The following is an 11,472-nucleotide window of genomic DNA, read 5'->3' as shown; positions in this document are numbered from 1 at the left end:
AGGATAGGACAATATTTGGCCGAGATACAACTATTTGAAAATCTGGAATCTGAGGGTGCAAAAAAATCTAAATATTGAGAAAATCATCTTTAAAGTTGTTCAAATGAAGTTCTTAGCAATGCATATTACTAATCAAAAATTAAAGTGCCCCTATTATGGATCTTTGTAAACTACCTTTCATGCAGTGTGTAACACAGCTCTAAGTGAATGAAAACATCCTGCAAAGTTTTAAATCTGAAAGTGCACCGTGTATAAAGTTATTGTCTCTCAAAAGAAAGAGTCGACTCTGAATCATTGAATCGAGTCATTTTTAAAACGAATCACAAGCCGTTTAATTTTGACGTCAACATGAAACATTAATATATTGCCCGCCCTCTTGTTGGTCTTTTCGCGTTGGTCTGAATGAAAATGCAAATTCATTCTTTGCGGTAAAATAGCGGTTTCCCCGGTAACACTGTACACAAAGCAGCACTGCGCTCACAAACACTGCTTTATCAGGCGTTACAGGCGAGATGAAATGAACATGAGACCAATCGGACCAATCACTGCAGATTAGCGTCACGCAAAGCAGGGGTTTGGACAAATGAATATATATATATTTTAGCGGATGTATTCGTGTGTCAGTTTGAAGCTAGTCTGATGGCAGAATGAAGTACCTGTGGCAGGATGGAGATGCGGAAAGACTGGTTTGTGTTTTCACTCATCAGGTAGAGAGAGATCACAGGGAAGATGTGCCAGGGTGTGCTGCCCGCCTGCCAACACACCAGCTGCTCGCCCAGCCAGAAACCTGAGGGAAACTGTTCAGTCTGTGGGGAAAAGAGCCAGATGAGCCAGAAAACCCAGAACGTTCAGCATGTTCAAAAATGAGCCCAACACAGACGATATACACCGACCGATGAAGCTGCTTCAATGGCTTTCACAGCCGCCTGGAACACTTTACGAGGGAGACGAAGGTTTGTGGTGCCGCTGTCCACGATACTTTTATCATAGTTATACTGAGAGACAGAGAGAAACAATGAGAAGCTTTGCTTTTACTTTACCTTTGATTAATAAATAAAACTGTTAAATTGTATTCTTAACCATGAACAACTGGAAAAACACAGAAATGTTTCTTCAACTGTATGTAATGTTGGCTTTATGGACATTTGGAAATAGACTTGTTCAAAATGCACATTTCACACACCACCTAGTTTTTTCAATTTATTCAATTCAATTCAAGGCTTCTAACAACCCAGTGGACAATTGGTGTTGAAAAGACATCAAACTGACATCAATATTGACGTCAAAAAAACAGGTTGAATATGCAAAACAATCTGACGGTAAAACTTGACATGAGGTTGATTTGATGTAAATTGAAAAGTCAAACATATTAGCCTACATATACACTAAACCAATTTCAGTGTGGGTTTAACTTCCTATTTTCTTGCAATTACCCCTGGAAGAAATTGCCATCCAAACTGAATTTAAAATGATGTTACAGCTTTTTGAACAAGTCTTGACTACTATTTAACGTCAAATTGATATCAAGGTGTCCGCTGGGAATGTCCAACACTGGGCATACATGCAGAAGAGGCCAAGTTTGTTTTAGAAGTTTAACACTTCCATCAAAGGTTCATTTCCATTATATTTTAAATTATGTTTTGTGTTTGATGTTGTTCAGATGGTTAAATATTTCTGAAATTAAATAGCAAACTCCTTTGTCTTGCTAATGCTAATTATATGAATCCAAAATACAATTAAATAATATTTTCTCAAGTATTATCTTCACTTACAATGTATATTATACTTTTATATACAAAGTATACTAGCTTTTTTGTTCTCTTACTAAAGCCAGAATTGTTGGTCTGGTTATAAATAATGAAGGGCTAGGTGTAACTTAAACTGGAAAAAAAATCACAATAATTATGAAATGATTTATCTTTCTTTTAGTCTTTGTTTAGATCATAACTTTACAAATGTAATTTAGGTAAAATTTGTAAAAATGTGAATGTAGTTCATGGATTTTTATATTTTAAGATCGTCTGGAATTGAGACAAGAGTAAATCAATAAAATCTCGACGTAAAAGGCATGTGAAAACAGCAACAGCTTGGTATTTTTAGGAAGCAGCCCATGACACATCAAAGTGCATGTGCTTGAAGACTCTGAACATGCATCTGTGAAGTCAGTTTTCTCAAAAGGAATAACTGCTTCATGGCAAACCCAGGAGAGTTGTTCTCACTTCTTTGCAGTCCATGTTGAGATCCTGTCCGTTGACCTCGATGCGCACGATGATGACCTCATAATACCACTCCCGTCTGATTGGTGTGTACCACAGCTCGCCAACATACAGAGACGGATCGATTCCCCCAATAATCTGTGAAGAACCAACACAATCTTTTATAGTATGCCACTGAAGTTGTTCTGTTTCATGTTACATAAAGTTCTTTAACAACACATGGCACACTGTAAAAAATTTTTTAGAAATAAATACTGGACTATGTTTTACAAGAAAATACTTAGAATAATACTTAGAATAATCATATGGACTATTTTTATGATGTTTTATCAATGTTTTCTTGTCCTTTTCAGGGCTTGCATTCTGATTCTCATTCACAGCATGTGGGAAAATATGCAAAACATCTCCTTTTGTGTTCCACAGAAGAGTTAATGACAGAACGCTGGGGTCAGTTAACCGTTTGCAGCATGGAAATGTTCTCTCTTTACAGCTCTCACCATACTGCCCCCTACAGTGGAGCTGCCGGCGCTGTAGTTCTGTGTGAAGCCCGCTCCGCAGAGCTGCAGGGAGAAGACGTCTGGGACGCTGGTCTGCCTCAACAGAGAGTCGAAGAACGGCTCCAGAGTCTCGTCCGGCTGAAAGACACAGAACCCGGTCAGAAGCGCCTCTTCATCAAGTTCTGTGAGGTTATGACAGCTACAGAAAGATCACCCTGGCGATCTCGGGGTAGGCCAGCCCGAGGATGCCCTCCCAGTTAGATCCGTTGATGAAGAAGCGGTCAGACTGGGTGATTGCAGCGATGTTGGCCCTCAGAGACACGTTGGGCCCGTGAGGAATGGACACCAGGTCCGTGCCCAGCTCGCCCTCCCAGCGGCCCTGTGTGTACGGCACATACACGCTGCGGCCCAGATCTCTGTACGACGACGAGCTGTCGACACAAACACCAACCCGACTCTGGCAGCAGCTTCTTCATATATAACATATATTGTGTCCCATTTGTGTGTGAATTAGGGGTGTAGCGGTACACGTATTCATAACAAACATTTCCGGTATGGGTCTTTCGGTTCGGTACGCACTGCATGAGTGAAACTTCATTAGAAACTTCCAGTTTTATATATTGTTACTTTTGACAAGAAACAAGGTCTCGTCTTTCAAATTATGTCTTTTTTTCAGTAAATTCAGCCAATAAATGCTGTTTTGGGGGTCTTTGATGTAACACGACAGATCCTGTATAAACGTCTCAGTTCTGACGGCAGCGCGATCATCTCTTACTCTTTACTACTAGTTGTAACACCAAATAAACATGAATGAACATCTCATGCATCACTCAATCAGTGTTTCAACTGCGGAAAGACGTCATTAAAACCTCAGACAAGTCATCAGTGTCCACAGCTCGATAGTTTGCTACAGAAATCAAGTCTAGAGAGGAGAATTTCATGCAATATTAGACTATATACTCATATTTTACTTTACCTGTTAGCGATGTCTTAATTAATGTATGTTTAAATAAGTCTGTTATGAAACAAGTTATGACAGCCACTGTGTAAATGATTATATTTCAACAACAAATATAAATTTAATAATTGGATTCAGAAGTTAATTTAAAAACTGCATTATGTGCAATTGACATACATTTTTAAAGTCGTTTGTTGATTATTATATTTAAAAAATAAACACTGGTTAAATTTAAGTTTGGGCTCTGTTGTTAATTGTGATCTTATAGTAATGTGAAAGGGCTCACTGTAGTTTAGACTTTAGGGCAGAAGCTGAGATACATTTTTATCCCTAAGAAAATTTGAATTATAATTGAATTTATTTAAAGAGTGAGCAATTTGTTCGATAAACCACTGTTTAATTTTTTTTAAAAAGAAGCAATTAATTTTTTTTTGCTCCTGCTGTACCGAAACCATACCGAACTGTGACGTTAATAACCGAGGTATGTACCGAACCGTCATGTTTGTGTGCCGTTACACCCCTAGTGTGAATAGTTAGTAGTACTCACAGAGAGCGATGGTAATATCTGTGGAGGAACGGGTGAGAGGCCGCACCGACTGCGAAATTACTGCTGCCCGTATCCACCAAGATGTTCAGCTGAAACACAAACGGAAACCTTCGAGTTTACATGCAATGAACATCTGCAGAAATGTGAGTGGTGCCCGTGTTTGGCAGCGTGTTTTTAGGGCACTGTAATGCGATACGGTCACTAGCCTTGAGTCTCTAGATGTGGCTCAGGTCTTCAGCTGACGATCGCTCTGTGACCTTGTGGGTGTTTGTGTGTTTGTGAAGGGGTATTTAAGAATGAGATGTATTATTGATCAGCCTCTCAGCGCTAGACTCCCTGACCGAGCAGAACGTGATACACGCTGAGGGAGAGAGACGAGAGCCGAAACCTGAGAACGAGCGGGAGCTGCAGACATCTCTGGGACTCCTGAGATCTCCAGCAGGTTTTAGCAGATAGACGGCTGAACTCTGGCCATGTCATCGTTAAGATCAGACGATTACCGTTTCCACAATGACCCTTTCAGAGTCTAACCGGCAGCTTTGATAACGACTAATCAATATTTTGAGAGTCTTGCTGAGCGAGTTATAACACATTTTTTAATAGCACAGACATTCGACGGTAACTCTGTCACTTGCCTTCATTAGACTCTATAATAATACGTCATCAGTTGCTCTGCACTCAACATCAGCTAATGAAAGCTTTTTTAATAGCTGATGCTGAGAGCAGAGTGATTGAAGACATGTTGCATCGACTGACCGCTTCTGTACTGATTTCTGTATAGTCATCACACCTGTGCATTCACAAGACTTTACTGAATCTTTCCAAATGTACCTCTCTGTATGAAAGCTATCAGACAAATGTTTTAGATTCCACGCACTTCTCCTTCTCTCCTCTCTGTCTCTGCTGTAGTAAGAACTGAGCTGACTCCTCATGTCATTGATTTGTCCTGTGGGCTTCCTGTTATTTCTGCTCACTGAGTCTGTATCCTGCGTCCGAACCTCGTCCCTGTGCACACGCTTCCTCCAGCGACCCCTACGCCACAGGCCTTCCTCTTCCTCAGGCATTATGTGACCTTACCTGCAGTAATGATGATGTGACATATGTCAGCTGCAAAAACATTAATTCATTTCCTTCCACATCATTTTCAAGCTTGTGTATGAAGCACTAGACAAGGGACAATTGTAACAATTGTTTAAAAAAGTTATAGTGCTGATACTGGCTCAGCAGAGATCTGCCGCTGCCTGGAAGAAAGTGTGATTTTCTCACAATTTAGATCAAGTTTTCCTGTGGCTTAAACAGTAGAGCACAACACTAGCAATGCCAATGTTATGGGTTCATTTCCCAGAAATGCATGAATGGAGCAAACACGTCAATAGAATGACTATTATTGGTACATGTATGTTTCTTATACAGAAAAGGTGGCAGGTAGGTCTGTAGTAGTGTGTATGTAGTAGACAATAGTACACTGTTATTCTAAGACAGTGTAGCACTGGAAAACTGAACCGTGTCTCAGCAGTCATCAGCCTGTGCCCTACACTACAAAACCCATACAGTGTACTTCACAAAACATATTCTCTATTAAATCCTACAAACAGTGTTTAGTCATGAATAATCAATGGTGCAATATTTCCATAAAGCACAAAGATCTAAAACAAAGCGGAAAACAATGGGGAAGGTTAGTTTAAGGTAATATGTAAATTCTAGTCTAATCATTTTTGAAGACAGGTTCTAAATTAAATAATTCCAAAATGTTTTTAAAGTATTTCTGTCCACACTGTTTATTTTGGACAGGTTTCTGTATTTTGCTGTACATTGTGGTGATATTCATGCTGCAAGACAATTTCTGCAAATAAATAAATAAGTATAGATAACGTTAAGACAATGTCCTTTTTCTGAGAACAGCAAACGACAAATCAACTATCCACAAAAGCCTACTACAAAAATAGTGTGGGTAGCATGCGTTATGCTGTAGCGCAGCCTCTCTGTGCTGTTAACACTGGCTTTGATTCCTTCTCACCTTCTGAGGCGGAGTGCCCACAGCCATCTCGATGTAATACCCTTGTCCTGACTTTCCGCGAAGGTTGTCAATCATGTTGACAAAATTCACCGCACTGGCTCCTCTGCGTGTGCGGGCGGAGCTGGAGGGGCCCCGGGGGCCCGCGGGCTGTGAGAGGGGCCCCTGCCGCAGGGGGACGCGGAGCAACACTGCGCCGGAGCAGGGGACCGGCAGAAGGGCCACTAATGCCCATGAGTACAGAAGCAGACGCGGAACCCTCATCTCTCCACGGGTTCAGATCCGCTCGTTTACTTCAGAACGCGTCAAGTGTCGAGTTCTGTTATGGCGTCATAACGCACAGAATGCGCAAATTCCCAATCCCTGCGAGCACTAAAGGACATCCAGGCTCATGTTTACCATCCTCCGAGCGCTTTCTCCATCCTCCGCAATGACAATCAGCGACAACCATCCCCGTTTCCCACATCCCTCGTTCTTCTTTATGAGAAATATTATATGGAAATACCGTACTTGATGCCCAAATGCAAAACCTTCCCGCACGCTCTTTAAGAAACGAACTGTTAAAATGAGACGGCCGTTCTCTATATTTCTAGCGATGCAGACGGGAAGCGCTCTTTTAGAGTGCTGTCGTTGAACTGTGCTCGTCCCCCTGTCCACTCAGCGTCGTCTTTGGCCCTTTGCTCGGTTGACGGCGCAAGCCTCCATAATCCGCATCTCTGTGTCCTCACACAGCTCCTGCCTCCTCCTCCATCTTCCCCGCATCCGCACGCACTGAGGCGATGTCCGACTCCTCGGCGAGCCATTCATGGGAATCAATTCTTTTGAATGGTTCGGACAGAGCGAATGAATCACTCGACTGAAAGAACATTGTAGTGGATTGAAGTAAAATTGTTATGTGGAACCACAAACGACGCACATTACACGCAACAGGTCTCCTATACATATACATCGATATTTAGCAAAATATTTATGAAACGTGGTGAATCATTTTATTGAAACGAACCGCTCAAACGAGCCGATTCGCTAACTGAATCAGACTGCTCTTACACTAGCGCACTGACACAGACACTGGAGTGAGGCATCATGGAGCTTGGAGTTTATTTATCAGACCCTTCTCCTCTTGTACTGCATAACAGTGTAACTTATGTAACATTTTTATTCTTGAATCGTGTCTTTGTGTTTTCATGCAAATCAACGACATTGCCCCAGCATTGCTATCACGGCACAATGCTTTCATATACAGCAAGGAGCAGAATGAATACCATTGTCATTTACCACAGTATTTTACTGCTATTACAAGATTCTTGCATGATTAAAAAGAAGGAAAAAACATAAAATGTTTATGTTTTAGTGTTTTTATGTAATTGTGATTACATGATTTTAAAATGTATTTATATTTAAACAAAAAGAATGGCAATGCTACATCAAATTCTCCATGCCGAAATCAATCTATATGTGTATTATAATACATCTTCTAAACATCTTCTATTATCAATATCAGAACAAAAATGTGTATAGGTAGTTGGTAAGCATGAATGTGTGCATGAACATGAACACAGAGCCTTTGTTTTGATTAATGTATAATGTAATAAATCTACTCTGTAAAAAATATTGTTATCATGAGGAGCCATTTCTAGTTGACTTTCAATTAATTTATTTGATTTGATTTTTATAATTTTTTTTATTATGATTGCTGTCCACTTGAACACAATTGCAACTTGTAATGTCAAACTATACAAAAAGGTGTGAAGAGATATATTTTTAATTGTTGTGTGTTTTGGGACATGTAGGATGCAGCAGTGATGAGACGAGTGCTGTTTGAGCGGCGGTCACTCAAACACACTCCACGGCAAACACAGGCCAGCAGATTCTGACTGACACTGAGCTGAATGCCTACGATCAGACAGCATCCTTACAATTAGAGAACAACTGCAGATAGCAGAACAGAACGTCATAATAACCATAAAGTATAGATTTCATGTCATGGGAAGCCTCCTGTAAACGAGCTGCGTGTCATAAACAGCCACAGTCAGGTTTGACCTCAGGACTTACAGACTCTGGTATAATGTTCTTCCCCTGTTCTCAGAATCTGCTGTAGAGTAGCAAGCGATCTTCAGCTTGTGATCTGTGACAGGACAGACATGATTCACTGCAGCTGCAGATAAAGAGCTCTTTATTCACCGATCACACAGCTCTGGACAGTTCTAGCAGTTGTGTTATGGCTCTTCCAAATAAATAAATACAATTTGTCAGTCCTCTTACAGAACTATTTAATAACTCTGGATAATGTTAAAGAAATAGTTTTTTTTTTTTATGCAGTTTTCTGGATCTTACTCTTGTAGCTAATTTTCCAGCATCCCTCTAAACTTCATGTTTTTGTTTTTTTTTGTATTTTATTTTTTTCATACTACTTCAAGAAAGAGAATAAAGGCTGCTTAGTTCCACAATTCTCACTGAATCACGAGAGATGCTGGAACATTCTGAGTCACTGATGTATTTATCGTGCCTCACAGAAATATAGAAATACAGTATGCTCACTAGCACAGCAAGATTAGATTATCATTAACAGTTATTGTAAGAATGATGGTATCCCACTAATAATGACTCAAAACTCACTTATTTACAACCTGTTTTGTTAATTGATTGTCTGCCTCATTTTTCAGTTCCATGCTTGTTTCATTACTCATCTGGTACTTTAGATGATCTCTGTCTGCTTTATTTGTTTGATCATGTGACTGTATTTGTGTTCATGTTATCTATTAACGTTATGTAAAGCGTCCTTGGGTTCTTGAAAGGCACTATATAAATAAAGACATTGTTATTATTATTACCGTTTCTATTATTAATATTAGTGTTACTAAATCGTTCTGAAGTTATTACTAATTATTTGGAAGATCGTGGTTACTTACTAATAATGACTCAAGCGTTAGCTAATCCATCAGAAGGAAGGAATGACTATCCAAAACCTCAAACGCTTACAGTAACTACAGTCACTATAGAGAGTCATCATGCTTTCTACTTCAGAATACTGTTCTGAATTATTAGTAATTAGGCCTACATCTGAAGCATTTTTACTTGAATACTTGAGTCATTACCATACCATGAGCAACAGCTCCTTATAACAGAATGCCATAACACACACACACACACGGGAGTGTGAATCTCTGCCACCATCCAGACACTCACCAGTGTGCAGTGTTGGGGAAAGTTACTTTTAAAAGTGATGCATTATAAAAGTGGTTCTCAAACCTCTCCATGAAGTACCCCCAGCACTGCACATTCTGTATGTCTCCCTATATCTGACACACCCACTTCAGGTCTTGCAGTCTCCACTAATGAGCTGAAGAGTTGAATCAGGTGTGTTAGATAAGGGAGACATACAACATGTGCAGGGCTGGGGCTACTTCATGGAGAGGTTTGAGAACCACTGCATTACAATATTGCAATTATGATAGTTACTTTTTATGGAAAGTAATGTGTTGCGTTACTTTTGCATTACTTTTTAAGTCAGGGCAGGGCTTGCTTGTTTGTTTTTAATATTAAAAAATTCTTCTTTTACAAATGTAATTTAAGCCCTTTCACACCAAAAGTGAAATGAAAGAGCCTCAGGCTGAAGGAAATGTAATCAAACTAATCACATGAAGAATATGACGCAGGAGAAGAAAGTACAACACTATTCAGCAATAACTAAAATAATACACAAATGTGTCATTTTTGATTATTAGTATGATTGAATTAGATCATCGAAGGTCAGTAGCAAAGACATTGGTTGATAAAATGGGATTAAATACATAAATGATATTTGTCTTATTTAACATATTTAATTATTGCAGGTTTGTATAATATTCTGAGTTTGCATTTGACTGTTTTTATTGATTGTGAGGAACACTGAATGTGTTTGTGTGCAGTGAGATGAGTAAACACATGTTCATATTTAGTCTAGAACTACAGTAAGATCATGTTCACACACAACGCTCTGCTCTTACTCCTGATTTCTGTCACCATGGCAACACCAGAGCTGTCACTCAATACATGGAAACAAAGTAACAAAGATATTTCCTTCTAAATTAAAAGTAATGTGTTACTTTACTAGTTACTTAAAAAAGTAATCTGATTTTGTAACTCGTGTTACTTGTGATGCATTACCCCCATCACTGCGAGTGTGTGTCTTACATGGCCGCAGTCATCCAGCAGGTTGTTGGTGAGTTTGACCCACTGCGCTCCTCGAGCCGGAGAGTCCGGGTGGAAGTGCACTCGTCCCGGGGCGGCTATATCTCCAGCCTCAAGGAGCTGTGGAAGTCATACCTGCACACACAACATCCAGAGCTTCAGAAACATGCAGTCTGTGCACTACTATTACACATATTCAATATACTACATTTCATTTTTAATTAGATTAAATTCTTAATTCTGTGGCTTTTATAGAGTGTACAGTGTCATGTTAAACGTACATCACTATATTGATTGGACAATACAAGACACTGAATTCATGACACAGCAAAGGAAGACAAGAGTAGTTACAGTTTTTGCCAATTGCTTGAACACTTTTTGCAAAACTTCGGCTCATTGTGTCAAAACTTTACACACAAGCACACAAGACACAACACTGGGAAATAAACCATTCACATCTATGTCGAATTGAAACTCTGCTATCAAAACCTAACAATCCTTTGTCAAAATGTCACTCTGATGACAAAATGATACACACTTGCATCATATGAATACACTTTCAGATTAGCAGCAACACACTAGTGTACTTTATATAAAACACTGCAGTCTTTAATTTTCACTGTTTTTATTCAGTTCTTCAGTTAGCATTCTGTGAAGCTCAATGCAACACTTACAGTTTTTGTTCTGTTTTTTTCCAACAAAGGTTTTCACAACAACCAAAAATGAAAGTACTGAAAGGTTACAAATGACATCAACTCAATACTGCACATCACAGTACTATACTTTACAGTACAGTACAGTACAGTAAATGCAGTAATACAAAAATTATACAAAAATAAAACACAATACACTACTGTAAATACAGAAAAACAGGCCAATTGTGCGTGGGTGGGATTACAGATCCTGCCGTCTGTTTGGGTCTGGCCACAGGATCTCATCAACGTCACAAGCAATATTTTCTCCTGCTAAGCAACGGGGAAAATAACGCCTTGTGTGCCGAATCCATCCATGGATTGACGTTACCTCAATGTCTCCGCATGCCTCTTCCATTGCCTGTAGAAGAGGCATGC

The 11,472-nt window shown here is 39.6% G+C and overlaps 1 protein-coding gene across 1 annotated transcript in view; it reads right to left on the bottom strand.

Annotated features, from left to right (window-relative positions):
- The window catches only part of LOC107750106 (beta-secretase 1-like), a 28,213-nt gene extending 21,120 nt beyond the window's left edge, over positions 1-7,093 (bottom strand). The window contains exon 1 of the mRNA XM_016565372.1: positions 6,438-7,093. Coding sequence (XP_016420858.1) covers positions 6,438-6,496 — 59 coding nt within the window. The 5' untranslated portion in view covers positions 6,497-7,093. The remainder of the gene's footprint in view (positions 1-6,437) is intronic.
- Positions 7,094-11,472: the final 4,379 nt, after the last annotated feature.

Source organism: Sinocyclocheilus rhinocerous, unplaced genomic scaffold (genome assembly GCF_001515625.1).
Source record: "Sinocyclocheilus rhinocerous isolate Xijiao unplaced genomic scaffold, SAMN03320098_v1.1 scaffold722, whole genome shotgun sequence".
Lineage (NCBI taxonomy): Eukaryota > Metazoa > Chordata > Actinopteri > Cypriniformes > Cyprinidae > Sinocyclocheilus > Sinocyclocheilus rhinocerous.
This window is presented reverse-complemented; position numbering and strand designations above follow the sequence as displayed.